General features: G+C 35.6%; 1 protein-coding gene across 4 annotated transcripts in view; it reads left to right on the top strand.

Moving 5' to 3' along the window:
* Positions 1-23,774, top strand: part of LRRK2 (leucine rich repeat kinase 2) — a 120,784-nt gene extending 97,010 nt beyond the window's left edge. The window contains exons 41-51 of one of the 4 annotated variants that reach the window (XM_084877800.1): positions 2,233-2,393; positions 4,630-4,800; positions 6,204-6,304; positions 10,349-10,543; positions 11,802-11,989; positions 13,608-13,677; positions 14,450-14,634; positions 17,390-17,542; positions 18,952-19,160; positions 20,973-21,044; positions 21,632-23,774. In XM_084877800.1, coding sequence (XP_084733926.1) covers positions 2,233-2,393; positions 4,630-4,800; positions 6,204-6,304; positions 10,349-10,543; positions 11,802-11,989; positions 13,608-13,677; positions 14,450-14,634; positions 17,390-17,542; positions 18,952-19,160; positions 20,973-21,044; positions 21,632-21,753 — 1,627 coding nt within the window. In that variant the 3' untranslated portion in view covers positions 21,754-23,774. Of the gene's footprint in view, positions 1-2,232; positions 2,394-4,629; positions 4,801-6,203; positions 6,305-10,348; positions 10,544-11,801; positions 11,990-13,604; positions 13,678-14,449; positions 14,635-17,389; positions 17,543-18,951; positions 19,165-20,972; positions 21,045-21,631 lie in introns of all 4 variants that reach the window. The other 3 variants (XM_084877799.1, XM_084877798.1, XM_084877797.1) reach the window with 3 other exon arrangements.
* Positions 23,775-24,446: the final 672 nt, after the last annotated feature.

Here is a 24,446-nt window from a genome sequence, read left to right as displayed (position 1 = left end):
TGTGTTGAGACTAGTTTTTAAAATAAATAAAAAATTAGTAATGGCTATTGTCACAATGGCTATTGTCATTATGGCTGAAATATATTTAGGAAGGCAAGGTCTGCACTTGTTAAGATTTCAAAATTTATTTTGCTAGTCTATTAAAAGTGATTAAAACTGAACTTTTAAAGATTAAATTCTATAATTGAACATTTTAAATAACCCAGATAATCTTTCCCTCCCAGTGACATTATTCCAAATTAAGTTTAACTATTTTTTTAACCTCTGAAGAATTCTGAGAGTCTGGAGTCTATAAATATTCTGTAAGAGGCATGCATTATGAAGGATTTGGCTGTTCTTTATGCATTACTTGGCGTTCACTTTTTTCTTCTTAATCTCCCAGCTTTCTCTTCAGCAGGGCAAGAGTGACTCATGGCCTTTTAGTAAGCCCTTAGTAAATTTTTCTTTCAAGTCTATTCCTTATTGTGAAGGTCAATTTCATTAGTACATTTATCTTATTTTTCAGCCAAAAAATTCATATACGGAAATGAATAGGCCTAATGTCAACTGTCCTAACTACATCCTGGAAGGGAATCTGTAGCTGCATTAGTTGATGTGATTAAATGATGCGTACACCTGGGCCATCATGCAATGGAAACTTCAGGGTGTTGCTTCCTCTCTGCTCCTCCGGGTCCCTCTGCCTGTGATTGGTACTAGATAATGGAGTAAATATTTGCTGATGTGATCCCAAACCAAAAACCACAAACAAACAAAGGGTTTATATTTATCTCTATTAAGAACTGTGAGAAATTGTTCTTGCAATGTCGGTAGAAGACAGGGTTGGAGAAAGTGTGAATTCTGTGAATGTATGAAGAGGGACAATGATTGACTTACTGTAGTAGCTGGAGCACAGTAGTAGCCCCCAGGCCATGTTTCCAGAATAGACAAGACTTGGTTGAGATTAAAGCTTTATTTTAGTCTTTTACAAATATTGCTGCAATGAACAGAGGAGTACATACAATGAATGGCCAGATTATTATGATCTCTGAACACATAAGAATCTGGCTACTCAGTGTATAGCCTATATAATAAAAGGCTAATATGCAAATTGTCCCCTTGACCAGGAGTTCAACCAGCAGGCAGGCAGGCCAACCACCCATGTCCCCTCCCCCTGGCCAGGCTGCCCAGACCCACCCATGCACGAATTCACTGGGCCTCTAATATATATATATATATATATATATATATATATATATATATATATATTGCCAGATTATTATGTTTTCAGATTATTATGTTTTCAAATTAGTGTTTTGGGTTTCTTCAGGTAAATTCCCAGAAATGGAATTGCTGGACCATAAAGCAGTTCAGCTTTTAATTTTTTTGAGCTAAATCCATAATGCTTTCCACAATGGCTGCAGTGATGGAAAAAATAAAATAAAAACAAAAAAAACATTTTATTTTTTATATTAACTAATTTTATTAACTTTATCATCAGTATCCAGCTCTAGTCGCTTATGGATTAGTCTAAAAGGAAAGATTTAAACATCACCCAGTATTACTTTTCCCAGGAAAGTGTTTTATGTATTCTAAGTATTACCCAAAATGTTATTTGTCAACCTTAATTTATAATTGAATTGGGTTTAAAGTAAGTTATGTCAAAAGGATACAATATTAAAAGCTAGAAAAGTGTTTTTATTTTGATTGTTACTATTGAAAAGCAGAAAATATTTTCCAAAAATTAGGAAGCACTTTAGTCAGTAAAAACAAATATGAAAAGAGAAATAGAATAAAGAGAATGTAAAAATCTGAGATAAACTTCTATATGGTTTCAAGAAAAGCAAAACTATTAAGTAAATGGGGGTTACAACACTATCCCATCAGCTCTTATTAAACATACTTACATTTTAAACTAATAAAAATACTCATATGATCATTGAAGGAATTGAGCATTCCTTTTAAGTAATTATTAAGGTATATGAAACTGGTCATTTGTTTCAAGTGGTTGTGCCTTAAGTATAAATCACTAATAAGGATTGACATGGTTTGATGTTATTGTGTGTGTTTTTAAGGAATAAGTTTACTTTATAGTATTGGACTTCCTTCTATATTATCTTTTAACTTTGAAGGTCAAACTTAGCACAGAATTTTTAATGCTTTGCATAATGAACATACATACTTAAGGGAAACCTGACAAAATTTATAAGGATGCAATCACATTTTAATACGATGGCCCGTGCCTTTCTCTGGCAGGTACCTCCACTCGGCCATGATTATATACCGGGATTTGAAGCCCCACAATGTGCTGCTCTTCACCCTGTATCCCAATGCCGCCATCATCGCCAAGATTGCTGACTACGGGATTGCTCAGTACTGCTGCAGGATGGGCATCAAAACATCAGAGGGCACACCAGGTAGGGGATACCGTTTCCTTGACAGTTCCCTCTGGATGACAACGGTGTCTTCAGTTGTGAGGTCAGGAGCATGAAGAGAATCCCGAAGCCTAACTCATTGAGTGCAGATACTAGGCTTACTGTGTGAAGAACTGTGAGCGGTACATCGTAATTTTGATCGTTGTATTCTGTAGGCCAAAAAAATTAACTGATATAACTTTCCAGGGGAAAGAAAACAAAACAAAAAGAGAGAATATTTTTTGTCAAGTTCTATTTTAAAAGTTGAACTTTTACAACATTTCCATACTCCGGAGATGTTTGTAAAAAGGAACAGCAGAAGTTTTCACCTGGGTACTGTTGACCTCTACCTAAAACTGAGGCAAGCCACGTTCAGGTTCCCAAACCCTTTTTCATAACTCTGAAACAGCTCAGGAACTGGCAGGGACCACAGTGCAGTGTGTCCTCATTTTTAAAGACAAATATGGGATGGATTTTTTCAACCTGAAGTAACTTGGAGACCTTTAACCTTAACTCAGACAAATGGATATGTTATATCCTGTTGGGGGTGACAGTTCTGGGTCCTATGATAGTTGTACTGTTGACTGAGAACATTGCTGACTGATGGCTTCAACTCATCCATAGAAATACAATAGTCTTTGGGTAAATAAAAATGTTAGTCTCTGGCTATTCACTATCATCTGATAGAGATTTTGTAACGTGTCCTACTCATACTTCTCTGAAAGGGAAAAAGAAAGAAAATATATGTTTCTGTGCACTTTGTAATATAAGTAAGATAAGACATAGCTTATAAATAGCTTATAATTTTTATCTATGACTATTTTCTCATTACATTTGTTAAATCAGGCTTATCTGAAATATTATTTCTTTAAAAGCAGTTTTTAGACAATGAATCATATTTGACCAATTATTTCAACATAATTATTATAATTCTCCAAGGGAAAATGATTCTTATTTATTATTTATTTATTTATTCATGAATTTGGCAATGATTTATTGACAGTTTACCAACTACCAAACTGGTGCTATTACTTAATAGCTGTTTGGGGTTCATCAAGATTCACTCTCGGGGGCTCAGTTTTCATTGCTATAAATTGTGATGAGGAAAAGCATGCCTATCTCCAGGGGTCATTGAGGGTAAAAAGGAAATAATGCATATAATGGAACGAGGTTTGGCATATTGCGGATGCCCCAAGTATGTTAACAGTTACTCTAGTGGTGAATTTTGGAACGTGCATGAATAAGTGTCAATGTTGCCATTCAGAAGCATACATTCCGCCAGGAGAAATAAGGCTGGAAGCAAATAATCATAAAGCATGTGTCATTGTCATAGGAGATCTAGTTCAAGGTCTGGTGATAGTTTAGGGAGCAAGTGAGTCCATGAGCTATAAGTTGTCAGGACTTCCTTCTAAGGAAGGTGATTCTGAGTTTATATCTCAAAAATAAAGTTGAAGGCTTGGAAAAAAAGGAAGAAGGGGAAAAAAAAAAAAAAGGATCGGAGGAGACATTCCAGGCAAAAAAGTACAAAGGAATAAAATGACTTATTCAGATGCCTTCAGGAAATTTGGAATGGGTTAAGTGAAAGATGGAAGATGAAAGGTTATTTAGTAAAGTGTTTTTCAATTTCGGCTCTATATTAGATAGCATGTAGAGCTTCAGAAAAAGTATTCACGGGGTGGTATCCTTCATGTGCTACCTCAGTAGGTGTGGAGCAGGGGTTCTCAATCTGGCCCCATGTTAGAAGTTCCTGAGAGGGACTTTATTTTAGAGATAGTTTCATTTTTATTTTTCTATTGGGTAGAGGGAACAGTCACACATTCTCAAAATAATGAAGGCATTAGAATTTTAGCCAAGTTAATATGACTTGAAGTCTAGAAATCTCCCTCCTGCCCCTTTCTCTATTTAAAAGACTTCCTTGAGAATAGTTATTATTAGGAATGAGGAAAATAATAGAGATTTTTTTTTCTATTAAGTTTCATTTCCTTAATTTTGAAACATTATTTACTAATCCTTTACCGAATGCCTACCGTTATTATTCTTCAAGATCGACCTTGGGATGAAATGACCTGGGACAGGACTGTTAATTGCTTGATCAAGGTGTTTCCTTATAGAGTTGACATGGCCTAGTTTAGAACTCATCTCCCAGACTCTTCATTAGCATAGATGCCTAATTATATGTCTCCTTAGGTGTATGAGCTCTGGTTCGGGCATATTTATTAATGTATCTGTTTATTTCCAGGCTTTCGAGCACCTGAAGTTGCTAGAGGAAATGTAATTTATAACCAACAGGCTGATGTTTATTCATTTGGTTTACTACTGTATGACATTTTGACAATTGGAGGTAGGATAGCAGAGGGTTTGAAGTTTCCAAATGAGTTTGATGAATTGGCAATACAAGGCAAATTACCGGGTAAGTTTTATTTATCTTCAATGGGTTTAAAAAGAATACCATTTAAAAAAGCTATTGAATTGTAGTTGTGTAACTAATTCATTTCACAGATGATAATGTTTAGTGCATGAATATTCTTAAATCTGTGACACAAATAAAAATCACAGGAGTATGGTAGCAGTTTTAGGCTTTTTAATTTATTTTTTTAAATATTTTTATTAATTTTAAAGAGAGGAAAGGTAAGGGGGGGTGGATAGAAACATCAATGATGAGAGAGAATCACTGCTCTGCTGCCTCCTGCATGTCCCCTACAGGGTATTGAACTCACAGTCCTGGCACATGTCCTGACCAAGAATAGAACTATGACCTCCTGGTTCATGGGGAGATGCTCAACCACTGAGCAATACTGGCTGGGCTAAGCTTTTTTATAAATCCCAAGTCAATATTGCTTTATTTGATATATATTTAGAAAAATACTCAGAACAGGATTGTGCTATTAACACTTCAGGCGTTGTGACTTCTGTTCCCATAAAAAGTTATCATGTGCCCATTTGCCTGGAGTGTTTTCATTTTCTTGGAGTGAAATAATGTATATGCAGGAATGGAAGTTTGAATTATTTATAATAATTTTTAGTAGTAAATATTTGTAAGGATTAGTAAATGGGTATTTAATGAGTTCAAGTCTCATTTTGAATGATTGTTCATGCTTGTAAGAAATTCTAGGACTTTTTTCATCCATTCTTTGAGTATCCATTCTTCAGCTCCCAGGACAAAGTACTCTTTTAAATAGATTTAGTTGTTTCCCCTATTTTCTGCTTTCCCTGTCATTTATTTTTAAGAGTACACTATATGCCACTTATAGGGATATTGTTTTAGCTTTCTCCTTTTGGGGTCTTTCAAGATTTCCAGCAAAAGGAAATTTATTCTCATTTGGATAAACTTTTGACACAACCTGGGTCATGTCCCTTATTTATCAGTTAGCTTTCCAGTCAAAGTTTCCAGGTTTCTGTTTTACTTCAACTAGAAGAGGGGCATCTCTCTAACAAAAAGCAAATGTGTACAGTCTGTGGGGACATGAGGATTAATGTTCAAATAAAATACTTCCATAGAGTTTAATTATTATATGAACAAAAGTGTTTTCAGTCTATTTGAAATACAGCTGTAAAATGAAAATATAGAATTTTATTCAATTGGTTTTTGGTGTCTTTTTTTTACCACAAAAAAAACTATAAATCTTTTTTTAATGTGTCTTAAGTAGAGATAATGTTAACAAAATTAGCTTTTGTGATAAGTAGATTAATAATTAATATAGGATTATAGAAGTCACTGTTTTTGCAATATCTGGGTCTTTTATGTACACTGAGTGGAAATAAAATAAATGTTCTGATTTGTCTAATGTCCTGGCATGTTTTTGAATGTTTTAGATCCAGTTAAAGAATATGGTTGTGCCCCGTGGCCTATGGTTGAGAAGTTAATTAAAAGGTGTTTAAGAGAAAATCCTCAAGAAAGGCCTACATCTGCCCAGGTATTATTGTGATCAAAACTTATCAATATTTTAACAGAACATCAAATACATATATACATGCACACATATGTAAAATCTTCACATACATACACTCACACATATAAATAAGCAAAAGTTATAAAGGAAACTCGTGTCTCCGCCGCCACCCCAGACACACAATAAAAGAGCATTACCGCCTCAGAAGTCCCCTCGTGCCTCTCCTTTCCTGATTGCATCGCTCTCCTTTCCCTTAATCCTTGCACTTTGCCAGCTTTTGTGCAATCCTTGCTTTTCTTTTCTTTACGATTTTGCCATTCAGTTTAGTTTTCTGTATGTACATATTATTTAAAATGTAATCATGCCCTAGCCGGTTACTCAATGGTTAGAGCATTGGCCCATGGACAGAAGGGTCATGGGTTTAATTCTGGTCAAGGGCACGTATCTCAGTTTCAGTCTTGATTTCTGGCCCTGGTCAGGGCATGTGCAGGAGGCAAGCAATCAATGTGTCTCATTGACATATCTCTCTCTCTCTCTCTCTCTCTCTCTCTCTCTCTCTCTCTCTCTCTCTCTCTCTCTCCCTCCCTCCCTCCCTCCCTCCCTCCCCTTCTCCTACCCTTCCACTCTCTCTAAAAATCAGTCAAAAAATATCCTCATGTGAGGATAAACAACAACAACAGATGTAATCATAACTACGCAATATTTTGAGGTTTTTCAGCTTCCTTCAGGCTGTTGAACATAAACTCTTAATTATTTTTACTGCTATTCCATTACACTGTTTGAATGCATAAACATAAATAAATAATGTATTTACTCATTATCATGTCCATGGACATTGGTATTGCTCTTAGTTTTTTATTTTGCTATTATAAATAATGCAGATTATATGATAATTGCTTTCATATAATTATCATATATAAAATGATACTATTTTTATATATCATTTTATAATATATAAAATTATTATATATGGTATATATATAATCCTATTCAAATCCTGGTATAGGAGTTGAATTACAAAATCATGGAATATGTGAATATCCACATTGTTTTCTGAAGAAGTTTAACATCTTAACACTTTCCTCACCTGTATTAGGATAGATATGTCCCTATTTTTTCCCTATAAATTTTGGTATTATCTGACTTCTTAATTTTTCCAAATAAGTTCAGTCTTGTATATTGAGTTACATTTTCTAATTACTAATAAATATGAGCATCTCTTTATATGTTCATTGGTCATATATGTTTCCTCTTCTGGGAAATGCCTGTTCTTTTGCCCATATTTTTTTCGGGGATATTTTCATATAAATGAAATAAGAAAAAAGAGATTCTTTATATAGTGTATACTAATTATTTGTTCATTTTATATGTTGCAAATTCCTTTTCCCAATTTTGATTTCTTTTTATTTTCTTGCAGGGTACCTTTTGATGAGAATAATTTCTTAATTTTAATATATATAAATTTAACACTTCTTTTTATGGTTATTACTTTTGGGGCCTTATATTAAGAAGTATTTGTCTCTTCTAGAATCACAAAATATCTGCCTAATGTTTTTTTTGAAAAGTTTAAAAATTTGATTTTGATGTATAAGTTCTGAGTCCATTAGAATTGACTTTTTTTAAATTTATTTCTATTTTTATTTATTTATTTTTTTTAACTAGATTCAATTTCCCTTTTTTCCTTATGGATAGATAACTAGTTTTCGAGCTTCATTTATTAAATAGTTTGTTTCTTTTCCCCATTGATTTTTTCCCCCCATGTTCACCCTGTAATTTGTCAAAGATGCATGCATATATTGACATACACATTTTCTTCCATTGGCCAACTTATCTATTCTTCCTTCAGTACTATCCTGATTTAATTTCTATCCTATATAATAAAAGGCTAATATGCGAATCGACTGAACGGTCACTATGGCATGCACTGACCACCAGGGGGAAGATGCTCAATGTAGGAGCTGCCCCCTGGTGGTCAGTGCATTCCCATAGGAGGAGAACCGCTCAGCCAGAAGCCAGGCTCATGGCTGGTGAGCACAGAGGCAGTGGTGGGAGTCTCTCCTGTCTCCGCAGCAGTTGGACATCCCCTGAGGGCTACCAGACTGCGGAAGGGTGCAGGCTGGGCTGAGGGACCCCCTTCGCCCTCCAGTGCACAATTTTCGTGCACTGGGCCTCTAGTAGCTTTATAATAGCCTCCTTTCCCCACTTAATTTCCTCTTTGAGAAATGTGTTAGTGATTCTGGTGTTTATTTTTTTCATGTAAATTTTAAAGTAACTTTGTCACCTTTTATTAAAAATTCTATTGTGCTTGGGATTACACTTTCATTGAGTCTGTAGACAATTTGGGGAGGATTATATCCTTCTGGTATTAAATCTTTCCCTTCTTGAATGTGGGTTATCTCTCTAGGTCTTCTTAAGTCTTTTTAAGTGGCTTTCAATAAAGTTTTATAATTCTTAATATAGGTCATGGACATTTTTTTCTGGATTTCCTTGTTGAAAATTGCTTTAAACTCAATTCCAAGCTTGAGATTTTTTTATTTTAAACCACCCATGTGATGAGACTCAAGTTTATAAATCTTGACAGCATGCTTGTGAATAACAATTTCTTAGGTTCTTTTGTCCTCTTCCTCTTTGTCTGTAAAGTCTTAAGGCAACTTTCCTTGTGCTAGTGAAAGTGGGATATAGGGTGACTTTATTTTGGGTTTTCATTTACTCTGAATATTCAGCCCTTTAGATCCTAGCTTTATGGGAACCAGGGCCTTTACTGGACTGTCTTTATTGGGTAGGCCCCAGATTTAAACTTCTTTTCTACTGGTGCCATGAGTATCCAAAACCACACCAAATTGGCCTTCAGTAGACAAAGGCCTTCAGGGAAAAATTGACTTTAGTGTTTATCTGATCTCTCTTCTGTCTTTCTATGATTTTCGCCTGGTGATTTCTTATAGTGTTGTCAGATCTTTAATGATTTTAAGAGATTAAAAAAATAAATAACTTTTTAAGCATCTTAAGTCATTTTTAGCTGGAAGGTTTTCAAATAACCTCTTCTAGTATTGGAAACAGAACTCTTACATGTTTTAAACCAAAGCAGAGTTTAATAGATCAAAATAAGAGCTGTCTTTATGTTTTGAACTTCTATTTTGTATAATAATTTGTTGAAAAATTTTTGTTCAACTTTAAATTTTCTACGTAAAAGTAGCTGGACACATCTACCTGACTTTATCAAACTTTTTTGTAATCATCTTAGTTGCTAACACTAATGGTTTTCTAATTGTGGTTACCACTGGTCTTAATCACACAGACAATATCAGAGCAAAGTTTTCATAGCTTAATTATTGTTTTACTTTTTATTCCTTCTATTTTTAATTATACTTTACCTGTATTTCATATTGAAATTTTTTAGTACATGACATAATAAAAAAACTTTGACATATGTAAATTTTTAATAGCAATGTATACTGAACACGATGGGTAAACTCAACACCCTTGTCAGATGAGGTACTGAGATAATAAGGAGCTTTCTTGGGGTCTCATGAGGGGCAGGCAAGTGGCTCCAATTCTAATCTGTGACTCCTGGTTCTGTTTCCTTACAGAGACTCTCGCTGTCTAGTTCTTTATGCTTGAGGGAAAAACAAACACAGAATCTAGAAGTGATTTGTGAGCTTTGTTACCAAAAATCATTTTTTTTTTCTCTTCAGTTGGCCCAAGTATTTATCTTCCTAAATAACTTTTGAACATAATGTGGCTCTGCTGTGGAAAATTGAGTGGCCCTGCTTAATTTCCGTCACTGCCACTTTCCAGCTTTTCTTTTCAAGTTACAAAACATACCACATATGCAAAAAAGAGTATATGTCATGCCCAGTTTAAAAATACGTCTTATATTAATGTAATTTCATCTATGGGTTTGCACTACTAGTCTTGCTGCTCTGGGTGGGTCACAGGTTAGCTAACAGGCTTAGGTTTTTCTTGATAGAGCTGTAACATTTACTCTACATTATGTGCAAGAAGATGGTCTTTCCAAAGGACCCGCGTTAACTTGATGAGTGTTGTTTTGTTATTTTTAAACTTGCTCAGGTCTTTGACATTTTGAACTCGGCAGAGTTGATCTGTCTGATGAGACACATATCCATCCCCAAAAACTTCGCTGCAGAGTGCATGGTGGCTGCAAATCAGAGCTGCAAGAATGCCAGCGTCTGGCTGGGCTGCGGGCTCAGGGACAGAGGCCAGCTCTCTTTTCTTGACCTAACTACTGAAAGACTGACTTCGCAGGTAAATACAAATACTCTAAATTAGAGATGCTATAGAAAACTCATTTTTGCAGATTATAACTTTTTATTTTATTTTTCAATTGCAGTTTATATTCAATATTAGTTTTTATTAATTTCCGGTGTACTGCATGGTGGTTAGATAACCTTAAACCATGTACTAGTTAAAAAGTTACTTAGGAAGAAATGAAGTAAGAGCAAGTTTAGGAGTATTGTTAAATTGGCTTCCTGTTAGAACAAGAGCATGCATATGAAATTAAATAGTATGTGCTTGGTTTTAAAATTACAGTATATGTGTGTTGTAGGCCAGAATCTCTAAAAACGGAGACTGAGGCAGAAAATCTTGTATGAGTGATGTAAGGAGAAATTTAAAAAAAATATGTTTTTATTGATTTCAGAGAGAGGGAAAGTGAGAGATAGAAACATCAATGATGAGAATCATCGATTGGTTGCCTCCTGCATGACCACTACTGGGGATAGATTCTGCCAGCCATGCTGTACCCTGATCAGGAATTGATCCGTGATCTCCTGGTTTATAGGTGGATGCTCAACCACTGAGAAACACTGGCCAGGTGAAGATAGAGAAACTTTTAAGAAGTACAGGAAGCCAGAAAGAGCAGAGGGAAATCTTAACAAAATGTATTTTCTGAGGAAGTATAACCTCAGACTTTATAAGAAATTCTGGAGTATGAAAAAGAGCACAGATTTATCCGCCCAAGAGGCTGGGGTCCAGTCTTTATTCCCACATACCCACCAGTCATTGGCTACAATCTTCCTAAGGAGAGCAGTGGTATAACTTCCCAGCCATTTCTGGGAGGTGGTATAACCGCCTCAGCTTTCAGTAGCTGAGGACAGATCTGTTGTGAAGGGTGCAACTCTGAGCTCTTGTATTGGCAAATAGAAAAGAAATTCTTGGATTTTATAAATAACCCAATTTTTTACCGTTGTCTTGAAATTCATGTTGTGCCTAAAATTACTTTTTAAAATGAAAAATCTCCTCCTGTTACTTCGATGGAGTGTGCAATGGTGAGAAGTAACTTTTTCAATGTTCAGTTTTAGTTTCAGATGCATTATAGGTAGGCAAAGCTTGTTTGCCAGTTATCTCATTTATTGTTGAAGATTAAATAAAATTGGTATTATTTTTAAAAGCAAAAGAAAGAAATTAAAAGAGTTCAGTAGGTGGATGGCGTTTTTTATTTTCTATAAGTTCTGGTCAGGTAAGGTAGACTGTTTCTCTAGAGTATTTTTTTTCTTCATAACAGGAAGTTACCAACAGCAGAATACTGTGCCTCGCCCTGGTGCACCTGCCCTTGGAAAAGGAAAGCTGGGTTGTGTCCGGGACACAGTCTGGCGAGCTCCTCGTCATTAATACTGAAGATGGGAAGAAGATGCATACCCTTCAGAAGATGATTGATTCTGTTACTTGCTTGCATTGCAATTCCAAACAGAGGTACACTAGTGAATTTGACCATTGGGGTGAATTTACATATCTGTTCGATGGCTTAAATGTGTGCAAATGATTATAGCATCAGCAAAGATCGCTCAGTTGTAAACATTCCCTATTGTTAAAGGGAACTGTGGGAAGCCACAATGGTATTTATTTTTCTATATCCAGATCAAACTAAGTTATTTATAAAAAAAAAAGGCCAATTATTTCTTTAGGTCACCAGCCTTGTTCCTGGTTTTATTTTAGCCATTGCTCCATTTCTTTTCTTTAAAAAAAAAAAAAAAATTATTGATTTTTTTACAAGAGGAAGGGAGAGAGATAGAGAATTAGAAACATCAATGAGAGAGGAACATCAATCAGCTGCCTCCTGTACACCCCCCACCGGGGTGCGCCCTTGACTGGAGTTGAATCTGGGACCCTTCAGTCTGCAGGACGACTCTCTATCCACCTCGCCAAACTGGTCAGGGGGCTCTATTTCTTTATCATTCCTCACACCAACTTACCTTTGCAGGACCTCTTCAAAGACGACTTCTTGTTCATTCTTTTTTTGAATATATATATAAATTGCTTGTTATGTGTAGTCTAAAACATATGGGTTAACTGTCAAATTGAAAAAAAAAATCCAATAAATGAATACATAAGATGTTAATAGGTTAAAATACTTAATCATGATCAGTTGTCGTGATCTTATCTCAAAGGAAATTATCTCAGTGGCATAGGTTCAGGTGTAGCAGGTTAGTTGCTGTAATCTATGTGGCGGGATGATTTCCAGAAGCCATTAGGATTATTGCACCCCAAAACTCCTCTTTGTTAAGTCAGTAAATATTAGAAAATAAATATTAGAAAAATGTGAAGCCCAAGGGTTTGGCAGCTGAATATTTTGAGTAAACCGTGTTTGAAATTTTAAAGCTGTAATTGTTTGGATATTGTCAAAGAAAAATTTCATCAGATGTAGTTAAATAAGCAAAGAAGACTTTATTGAAGACTATTGCAGTAGAAGAGAGAGACTGGACTCAACTCTGCTGAAATAAAAGCCAGGGGAGTTTTTTTTTTAAATTATTTTAAATTTTATTGTGTGTCATTAGTCTACATGAACATATTGGTTACATGTGTGGATTACTAATTTACAAACTCTGTATGTAGTACCCTGTGCCCACCACCCAAAGTCAAATCTTCTCCTGTCGTCTCATATTAGGACCCCTTTCTTAACCACTCGAATGAGTAGTGGGAAAGTACTGGAAAACTTGGGGGTGAAGGGAAGTTGTCAGTGAGACAGCCATCTGTCTTGGCAAACTGGCCCTTATTGAAGTTAGGCTGGGACCCTCCCTCAAGACAGGGAGATGGGCCACTCTTTCCTGAATATATTTGTAAGAGAGGGTTCCAGGATTCTTGAGAAAGGCCTATAAAACTGGCAAGAGGCTAGAAGACGACTTACAACTCAATTGGGTTTAGAAAGAATTTATAGTTGTAAGATTTGCTTTTTTTTAAGTAAATGATGTAAGAAAAAGGATCAAGGGCCTATAGTCGAAAGGTTTAATCAAGCTAGGGAAAAGGTTAAGGCCACCTTAGTCAAGGAAAGTATTCTTTTTGTAACAATTTTGACATTTTTTTCTTTTAGCAGGCAAAAAAATTTTCTTTTGGTGGGAACTGCTAATGGAAACTTAGCAATTTTTGAAGATAAAAGTGTTAAGGTAAGCGTTGAATGCAATCTACATAAAATCTATTTTAAGTTCTTTGTTTTATGTATGCTCATCCCCAGCTCCTTCTACAGTGATTATAAACTCTCTGAGAACAAGGATCATAAATTCTGCTTTTTGTCTTTTTATTGCTTCATAAGGTACTGTACACTGTAGATCCTCTATAAATACTTGCCGATTGAGTATATGCTTTATATGAAAAAAACTAAGGCTAAAAATGATGAATGAGATCTGATGTATAATATAGGAATATGAATAATTCTATTTTTATGTAAGCAAAGTTGATAATTACTTATAAATATATTGTGGAAAAAACAAAAGAAACAAGTTTTAAGTCAGGTTTGCCATCAAGTTTTTCTTTAGTTTTGAAGATATCACTTAACTTTTTGTTCTCTAGATTCTCACTTATCAATAAAGCAGTTATTCATCCGTGGTTCCAACTATTCATTCAGAATTCTACCCTTTCATACTTCTTGTTATCAAAAAGCTTATCATCTAATGAGAGACAGAGACGCGGAGTGAAATATTTATTTCCGGTACAATTTTTGCATGGAGAAGTGAAGAGCTTGGTTATAGGATAATATTTTGAATTCTGGTTAAATTGAACCCTGTTTTTATAAATCCTTTAAAAAATGCATCCTGAATTTTTACTTTAATGCCTGTAACCATATAAGATGGGCAAATAGTTTTTAGAAAGCTTCAATTGTACAGTGTTTCATTCTGCATACACCCAATGAATGGAATGCGTTTTCTCTTTGTGGCAAAGTATAAAGGAGCTGCTCCTTTGAAGATACTCAACATAGGAAATATCAGCACTCCACTTATGTGTCTGAGTGAATCCGTGAATTCAGCTGAAAAAAACATTATGTGGGGAGGATGTGGCACAAAACTTTTCTCGTTTTCTGATGATTTCACCATTCAGAAACTCATTGAGACCCGGACAAACCAGCTGTAAGTTATTCCTGCATATGCAATTAATTTATCATTGTATTTGTGTTATTCTTTATAATAAAGTTAATGCTGTTGATAATCCCAAATGAAAATCTTTTAAAATACATAACTTATATTCCTGTTATAAGATTAAACATTTATTATAGAAAACAGAAAAATTAAAGAAAGCAGCAGGACATTAAAAAATCACCCAGCTTACTCAAAATTGGAATAAATATGGAAACCTATGATAATCCATTTATCAATCTAAATGTTTAACTATTTTGCTATCTCTATATCAAATCAGAAAGAGAATTTGCAAGGAATTATTTTTATCTATGGATCTTACATGTGTTTTGGATAATGTTCATTAAGTATTGATTGTAAGAAACATAGGCACTCAAGTATTAAGTCCTCTATTGGTTTGATAGTCCCTTCTACAGCAGAGTGAGTTATACTAATTTCAAGCAAGAATAAAATAAAATATAAATCTTGTTTCAATTTGAAAGTTGTGTTTTAACTGAATCATTGAAGTTGGTTCTTGTTTATTACATTTCTCAGTGAGAAGCAGTGTAGAGCAGTAGATAAGAACTTCAATCATAGTTCAGATATTGGCTTTGCCGTGTATTGGTTATGTGAAGTTGGACAAGAACCTCTCACATCTCCAGTCCCCTCTTACCTGAGGACTCTAATATATTTTATCTTATAGGCATGTTTGGAGGACTAAACAAAAAATTACAGAAAGAGCTTCTAGAAAAGACATGGTCCTTGCCCTGAAGCATTTACATATACAATTTAGTGTCAGGGACACACTAATAAATATAATTTTATATTTAACTAGAGGCCCAGTGCGTGCACGGATTCATCCACCAGTGGGATCCCTCAGCCTGGCCTGTGGAGATCAGGCCAAAACTGGCTCTCCAACATCTCCCGAGGGGTCCCAGATTGTGAGAGGGTGGTTCTTGGGTGACGCACCTTGGAATCGGGCTTTTTACTCTGGTTCCAGGTGTGTTACCAGAGAATCACAGCTGCCAAGTCACCACAGCTCAGCAGCTCCTGCATTGAGCGTCTGCCCCCTGGTGGTCAGTGCATGTCATAGCTATCAGTTGGAGCATCTGCCCCCTGGTGGTCATTGCACATCATAGCTACTGGCCAGTTGCTTAAGGCTTTTATATCTATACTAATAATAGGGTAATATACTAATTAGACCAGGTCGACCAGCCATCTTCCAGATGTCCGACTTCCTTCTGGACAAAGCCATGGTGGTGGGGGCAGAGGCAGAGGCAGTTAGGGGCAATCAGGTCAGCAGGGGAGAGCAGTTAAGTGCAAGATCAGGCTGGCAGATGGTTAGGGGCAAACTGGTATACAGGGGAGGGCAGTTGGGGGCGAGATTAGGCCAGCAGGGGAAGTCTATTGGGGGCAACCAGGCTAGCAGGGGAGGGTTGTTGGGGGCAAGATCAGGCTGGCAGGAGAGGTCTGTTGAGGGCAAGATCAGGCTGGCAGGGGAGGGCCATTGGGAGTGACCAGGCCAGCAGGAGAGAGCAGTTGGGGGTATTAGGCAAGCAGGCAGGTGAGTGGTTAAAAGCCAGTGGTCCTGGATTGCAAGGAGGATGTCTAAATTGGCATTCAGACATCCCCCAAAGGGTCCTGGATTGGAGAGCGTGCAGGCCAGGCTTAGGGACATCCTTCCTCCCTGCCCCCGCCCTGTGCACAAATTTTGTGCACTGGGCCTCCAGTAAATAGATAAGACCTGTAATATTATGCCTATACTAGTATGGAAAAAAGAATGATTAATTTATTTTTATAGGTCAGGGAAGAATTTCCTAGGAGCTGACATTTAAGTTAAGCCCCAAAGGCTAACTAGAAGTTTGCCAATACAGATGGAGCCTATGTTAGCCAATCTGTTTGCAAAATATGTAAAATGCCAAATGTCATATGTTGAAAAATTGATATTTTAAAAATACTTGTCATTCTTCTTTATTTTCAAAGGGGGAAAGATATGGATTCCCCCCCCCCCCCCCTTATAACTTGACTGGCTTTGTTGATGCAAAGATACCTTTTACTTTAATATTTGCAGATGTTGCCATTAAAATTTATTTTAACATCTTAACGTTTTATAACTCTAGGTATAGATGGCTAACAATTTTTGACAATGGAATTTTCTTGCCACATCATAAAGTCACTGATATATGATGATATTTCTTTTAGAAACTATGATGTTTTGGATATTTGGGCAGCATAAAATTCTATAAAGAATAAGATAAGCTCTGGCTGGTGTGGCTTAGTGGTTGACCATCAACCTATGAACCAGAAGGTCACAGTTCGATTCCTGTTCATGGCACATACCTGGGTTATGGGCTCAATCCGCAGTAGTGGGTGTGCAAGAGGCAGATGGTCAATGATTCTCTCATCAATGATGTTTCTACCTGTCTTTTCCTCTTCCTTCTTCTCTGAAATAAATAAAAAAAAAAAACATTAAAGAAAGAACAAGATAAGATTAAAATTAAAACCAGAAATAAACATTAATTATGATCTTTAATTTATGTTATTATCAAGTGAAAAGTACAAAATGACCAAAAATAAGTACCTTAGCAAGGTATATATTTAGTTCATATTAGAAAAGTTAAAAAACAAAAAAACCTGCCAATACATTAGCCTGTTTCTTCTTCAAAATGCTGTTAACATTTTACGTGCATGAAGAACTCATTCAGGGTCACATTTCATGTTAAAATAGAAGGAAAATGAATAGTAGTGACCTTCTTTTCCCCCCCTCTAGGTTTACTTATGCAGCTCTCAGTGACTCCAACATCATAGCCGTGGTGGTGGACAGGGCTCTCTACGTTGCTAAGAAAAACAGCCCGTTTGTGGAAGTGTGGGATAAGAAAACGGAAAAACTCTGTGAACTAATAGACTGTGCGCACTTTTTAAAGTAAATTCATTGGGATTTTCTTTCCCTAAATTTTATGTTGTTGCAGGAGGTACACAAGATCCACCTCTTAACAAAATTTTAAGTGTACAATATATTATTGGTGACTATAGGTCCAAGGTCATTGGTTATTTTATGCCGGTAAGAGTTGTCTTGTCTTTAGACTTCAAATTTTATAGATGGGGCAAGTATGACTTACTTTTCTTCCTTTCTATCTCTAAATGGAAAGTTAAAAGGAAAAACAAAACAAAACACCCAGAAATAAAATTGTTCATGCTTCTCAGCACCATGTCTTAGAATCCAGCAAATTTCATTTTTGGGGGGAAAAAAATAGGAGCATAATATTTATGATTTCTTCAAGGTATTAGACAATACCCTCTAATGAAAAAATAGTATATTATTAAAAATGACTATACTGTATTCATTGCTGGCTGTAGAATTATAGATTTAATATTTCTTATAATTAGACTATTGGTCCCCAAATACTGTGTTTTTAAGTAAAAGGTCACAAAATAATACAAAAATATGGGGGAGAAGGGCACACTGGACTGACCAATGCACTAACTACAGAGGGAGGACCAAACCCGAGCCCGAGAGCCAGATCTCAGTCTGAGACACCGAGCGAGTGCAGACAACCTCAGACTTGACATCAAACACATCCTTTGTTGCTATTGCAAAGAAGTAGGACTCTCACCAGCCTGATTTGGTAGCCACGTTCTACTTTTGGTTTATTTTTACTGAATACATTTTTATACTCTGAAGAACACTTAAATTAGACCCTATGCCCATGAAAGGAGACCTCAAAGTTTTCTTTCCTAGGATCTTCTTATCTTACAGCTTTTCCCCTGTTTGGGAGGAGATTTTTGTGCAGAAATGCTGACAGTTCTGCCTGATAAAGGATCTCTTACCACCTGAAGTTCCAAAATTATTAGGATTCTTTTATTTCTGTTACCTCATTTTTGTGATGACTTATTCGTTAGCTCAGGGGGAAAATGAGTGGTTTGTATTGATATCTTTTACATATAAATGATTATAATTTTATTTTTCTTTGAGGCTTTTATACTTCATGGAAAGCTTTTGAAAGTAATGTTTTTTTCTTATTGGGAAAAATGTATTCTTTTTGTAACTGGATTTTTATTTATAAGTATTTATCTTATTGAGTTCAAAATTTCTTGAAGTTAAGAGGCAATTGTGTTCTGTTGGATAACTTTTCCTTCAAGTAGAAAAATATGGCCTGGTTGTATTCAGTATAAAGCAAAATTAGTTGTGTATAATGTTAATGAAATATAATGTCTACTGTTCTGTATTCATAACTTAAAATATTACATATTTGTATATATCTATATAGACCTATCTGTTGTATCACTTAATCACTGAAAAACCATTAATGCATACTTTCTTTATGGTTTTAGGGAGGAAATGGTGAGAGTGAACAAGGAGTCCAAAAACAATATGTCTTACTCGGGGAGGGTGAAAACTCTCTGCCTGCAGAAGAACACGGCTCTCTGGATTGGAACCGGGGGAGGCTACATGCTACTCCTTGACCTTTCGACTCTCAGGCTTATCCGTGTAATTAACGACTTCTGTGACTCTGTCCGAGTCATGATGACAGCGCAGTTAGGCACGTGTCTTTCCTTTGGATTATTCTCATGATCTCTAAGACTATGAAATACATTGATCTTTAAGTTTTCCCTTCACTTTCCAGTGTCACTTGAAGTGTCTCAGAAGTTCATGTAGTGAAGCATAGGGCTGAGGCACATGAATAGGGTCTTTAAAGAAACATTTTTAATAGGGTCATTAAGGAAACATTTTTAATAGGGTCATTTAGGAAACTTCTCTCTGCCCCATAAGAGAAGCAGATTATTGCAAGAGCACACAAGCCTGGGTTTTACTTCCTCTTTTTCTTTATGCAGAAGGTAACATGGGAAATGGACAACACTGAGTATTTTTTACTTTTGATCAAAGAAACGAAAGCAAATGTTTATTTTTATGATAGTTTAAGCTTCCCACCCCTTGTTAAAGAACTCTGGCTTTTCATTCTATAAATGAGTTTATATTGTTGTAACAAGATATGCTGAACTCCTTCCTCATTCTACAAATATTGACAAATCATGATGTTTTACTCAAGACTGTATCTTTCCTTAAATATGATGAAATCATGTTGGTGCATGAAAAATATGTTCTGCATAAATAATCACATTTCATTGTCTGCTATTCACTAATTGTTTGATTTAAAATAATACTATTAGTTATATGTACAAAGTTGATCATAAAAATAACATTATGGGGTTAAGTTCTATAAAAGTAGAATTTGTGTCACTTTGGCAAATAAGCAATAAACTGTTTGATAGGGTGAAGAACATAGTAAATTGTTTTACAGGAATTTATTAAGGAGAGACAAGTGTTCCTCTTCCCCATCTTTAGAATAAGGTGCTGCTAGCAATTGGTAATTGTCAGGACACAAGTCACCAAACAGAGCATGTGGTCTGTAGTGAGCTGCTCTCTAATCTTACTCCTACCAGGTGGCTATATCCTCTAATTTAATTTGTGTGTTCTTTGGGATCCGTCAAGGTTGTTTCCTACTGAGATTTTAGGGAACCTCAATCTTTTGTGGGTTTATCACACAAAAATTTGTAGGATTTCAATGGGTTTAATTGATTTTTAAATTAATTTTTAAAATAAAGACAAATTTAAATGTAACATACAAGATAGAGCATGATCTGGCTTCACTCACCTCTCTAGCCTACATCATTTGCCACATTCCTCCCAGCTCTTTCTGGTCTAGAATAATGTTTGGTCCATCTTAAATACCATGCTTCCTACTGCCTGAAGGTTTTTCATTTTCTGCTGAGTTAACTTAGTTACAAATTAGTAACTAATCTCCTCATTAGAACATAAACTCCTGTGGGTTGGATTTGCATGTGTTTGTTCACCCTTTTATTCCCAGGGCCTGGCCTAGGCCTCAGACATAGGGGACTTTTGGTGACTATTTGTTGAATAAGTTAATGAATGACTGGAGGAGGAGAATGGTTTTGTGAGAGTATCATGCCTCTGTCCATCCAGATGCTTCCCATTTGGCCAGTGCTTTACAAAAAATATTTCCACACACACACAACCTTATGTAACAGAACTTTTGGAGAAGGGGTAATGTATAAATATTAAACACCTTTTGCAGAAAGGTTAAGCTATTTTCTCAGGTCCACACAATTAATACATGTTATAGAGAGGGGTAGATCACAACTTGTCTAACTTTAAAGAGTTTCCTGTCTTCCTGTAGAGCTTTTTATTAAATATAATTAGGTGTCTCTGAAAAAGTAAAACGTAAATTAAATTCCAAGGTTTTGTGTCTTAAAATTTGAAATGTACATTTTTAGTCCAACTTACATTTTTTTTTTAACAGAAAACTACTCTTTTTTTTTTTTTTTTTTTAAAGGAAGCCTTAAAAATGCCATGTTGGTTTTGGGATATACCTGGAAAGGTACTGAAGATATGCAACACCAAAAAGGTAATGTTTAATAGGATATTGTTTTCTAAACATAGTGTGATGATATGGATGATTATAATATGTGCTTTATACATTTATAGTAAGTAATACATATGCTATAAGACTCTAAGCATTTTTAATTGATAGCTTCTGTATAATGCAATTAATTTAAACACAAATCTTCAAAATTAATTTTCAGTGATTTAGGGGTGTTAAGTATTTATTTTATGACAAAGTAGAGATATCAGCTGTTATAAAATTAGACCTACCCCAAACTTAAACTAAATGTGGACATTTTTCCTTGCATCTTACCTATCCATTTGATTTTTAACAGTGTTTGAAAAGCTCTATTTCTTTCAGAAAATTATATGTTATGTTATTTGAGGTCCACATTCTTTTTAAAGATTTAGTTGTTATTTTAACAATTTTTAAAAAACATTTCCCAAATTGAATCTTTATATATAAACAGCAATAATTTAGTAATTATATAGAGGTATATTTCTATATATGCATTTGTCCAAAGTAACTGAATATAAATTAATGAAGTTAAAATAAAAATACCTTATGGCACATCTTTGAGACATTACTTCATTTTTTCATCTTTTTAGAATTACAATCTTGCTTGTCTATTTGGGACATCAATCTTCCACACGAAGTGCAAAATTTAGAAAAACATATTGAGGTGAGACAAGAATTAGCTGAAAGAATGAGAAGAATAACTGTTGAATAAGAGGGATATCACACACATTTTTAACTTTGGATGGGAAAATTATTCTCTTCTCTTGTAAATACTTTAAAAAATGTTTACATATGAAAAGGGTATTCCCACTCTTTGAAGTAGCTCATCTGTATATGAAGGAATGTTTATATGCTTTATTTTAAAGGTAAATATTGTAATATTGGTTACCATTGAAAAAGATCTATTTAAAGTGTAAAATTATAATCCCTATATATCCTAGTTAATTTTATGAATTAAGTAATGAAAGAAAATCTATTAAAAGTACTCCATTGCAGCACTTATACCAAAATTTACAACATGTAAAACTTTTTTGTTTTGTTACCCATAATGGAGGTAAACTTAATTTTACATTATGTGCTTAAAACAAGACTATTCCTTGATTACTTTCCAGATTTTCTGTAAAGTAGATTAAAAATATTAGGACAGTTTCTCATATAATACATTCTTTCAAGATTGCTTTTAAATGCAGTTATCATATTTGCTTGTAAATAGTCAATGCATTTGCACTAATAGAATCCTATATTGTAATGAAAGCCAATTGGTTGCTGATGCAAATAATGCATCTTACAACTTTACTCCACCTGAATGAATGTGGCATGAAACCACAAAATGTACTGATGGAAAATGTCACATACTGCCAAAGCCCTCATATCCACCCTCTGTCTTTTCCTCCTTTGGTACCCTATCTTTGAATGTGGATGCCCTGAATTTTATAACATGTAAATGCAATGTTCAGTCTTTCCAGTGATAGTTCCATGCTTTTATTGTGGTTCTCAGTGCTAAGCTAGACCACTCCCCAATTGCGACTGTTTCTACTCATCTCTTTTTAAAATTTTTGGCCCTGCAAATCCTACATCATTCAAAAATGTATGTTTTCAGAACTGTAGAATAACGCTTTCAGAACTGTAGAATCTTACAATTTCCACCCAGACCTTGGGGCCTAGTATACAACACTCTTTAGTTTGCTGAAGAAGAAAGGAGCATTAGCTGTGATGGGTACTTCCTAAAGTAGTTTTCTAAATTATGCATACATTTTTAAAATATCGTCCTGTAATAGGAGTATTGGGGCCAAATATATAGGTAACAATTTGTCATTTCTGCTTTAAATAGGAAGATTTGGTAAATAATTGCAAGCAATTCCCTATGGTTGGATTATTCATCTATTTAGTATTTTCAGGACTGACTGGCATTTTATTATATGGAGACTAGATTTGTTTATAGTAAGGGTAATCAAGCTCTTTTGTAAAATTTTATTTTGTATCGGTTTTAGGTATACAACTTAGTGGTTAGACAATCATACACTTTACACAGTGTTGCCCTTGATATTTCCAGTACCCCAACTGGCACCATACGTAGTGATCTCAATATGATCGATTATGTTCCCTATGCTTTATCTGCTTTCCTGTGGCTATTTTGTAACTGGCAGTTCATGTCTTCATCTGTTTTATGAAATGAAGGGCAATCAAATTCTTGACCTTGAAAGACTCTACTTTTCAAAGGGACCTATGTTTTAATTTGTGATATTGTTTTAACAAGTCAGAAATGATGGAGCTGTTTGTACCTGTGAAATTCCTCATAGTAATTTTGTATTTATATGCAATGTTTTGTTTGTTTTTTGTTTTGTTTTTTACAAAAGACAATTATGGTGAAATATATAAATGAACATTGTATTTATGTGGAATAATAAACATTTTTTAAAGCCTGTTTGTGAAAAGTTTGTGATAAGGTTTCATTTTTTCACATGTAGGGTCTGGAATCTATCTAATGTGAAACTTAGTATGTAATCCGTGTGTGGGACAATCCACTCTAGGAAGTGTTAACTGAAGTTTTCTTTTGAAGATTTAATCCATTTTCTATAATACAACTAGTTTTCAGGAATCCAGGATAAAACGTGATGGGCATGATATGTTCTATTTTTAAGTTCTCACGAAATTTTTTTCACTGGAAAAAATACAGGATTTTATTGTTCTCCTGTGCGGGGTGGGGAAGTGAGAGTTGGCAGCAGGGAGGAAGCCCCTGCTTGCCAGCGGTGAGCGCTTCCACAGCACCACGATGCAGAGTCCTGGCGCAGGAAATCGGAGATGCAGCTGTCTGTGTTGACTGGTTGGACTTCTTGCCTCTCTGAGGGACCTCCTTCCCGTGCCCTAGCTGACCATGGTCCGCAAATTGCGGCTCGCGAGCCACATGCAGCTCTTTGGCCCCTTGAGTGTGGCTCTTCCACAAAATACCATGGCCTGGGCAAGTCTATTTTGAAGAAGTGGCGTTAGAAGGAGTTTAAGCTTAAAAAATTTGGCTCTCAAAAGAAATTTCAATTTCAATGGTTGTACTGTTGCTATTTGGCTCCGTTGACTAATGAGTTTGCCGACCACAGCCTTAGGGCTTAATCACAAGGAACAACAGCCTGTAATTATTGGAATCCAGAGTCTAGGGCAGTAGTTGGCAAACTCATTAGTCAACATGTTGCTGTGCCTGTCAAAAGCCTCCCCACCAGCTTCCTGTTGCTGATAAGCAGCTGGGTGTTGCCCTTGACCCCCTGGAGAGGGGGCTGTGTCCAGTTCCTCCTCTCCCCGCTTCTGCAGCTCCTGGGGTTCCCGCTCCAGACTTTGCTGAGGAGGCTCAGGGTGGTGGGGGCTGAGCTCTGGGGATGTTCCTGTCTCCTTGCATCTGCCTCTGAAGAGATGCAC

This window comes from Pipistrellus hanaki, assembly GCF_964339955.1.
Source record: "Pipistrellus hanaki genome assembly, chromosome: 3".
Lineage (NCBI taxonomy): Eukaryota > Metazoa > Chordata > Mammalia > Chiroptera > Vespertilionidae > Pipistrellus > Pipistrellus hanaki.
This window is presented reverse-complemented; position numbering and strand designations above follow the sequence as displayed.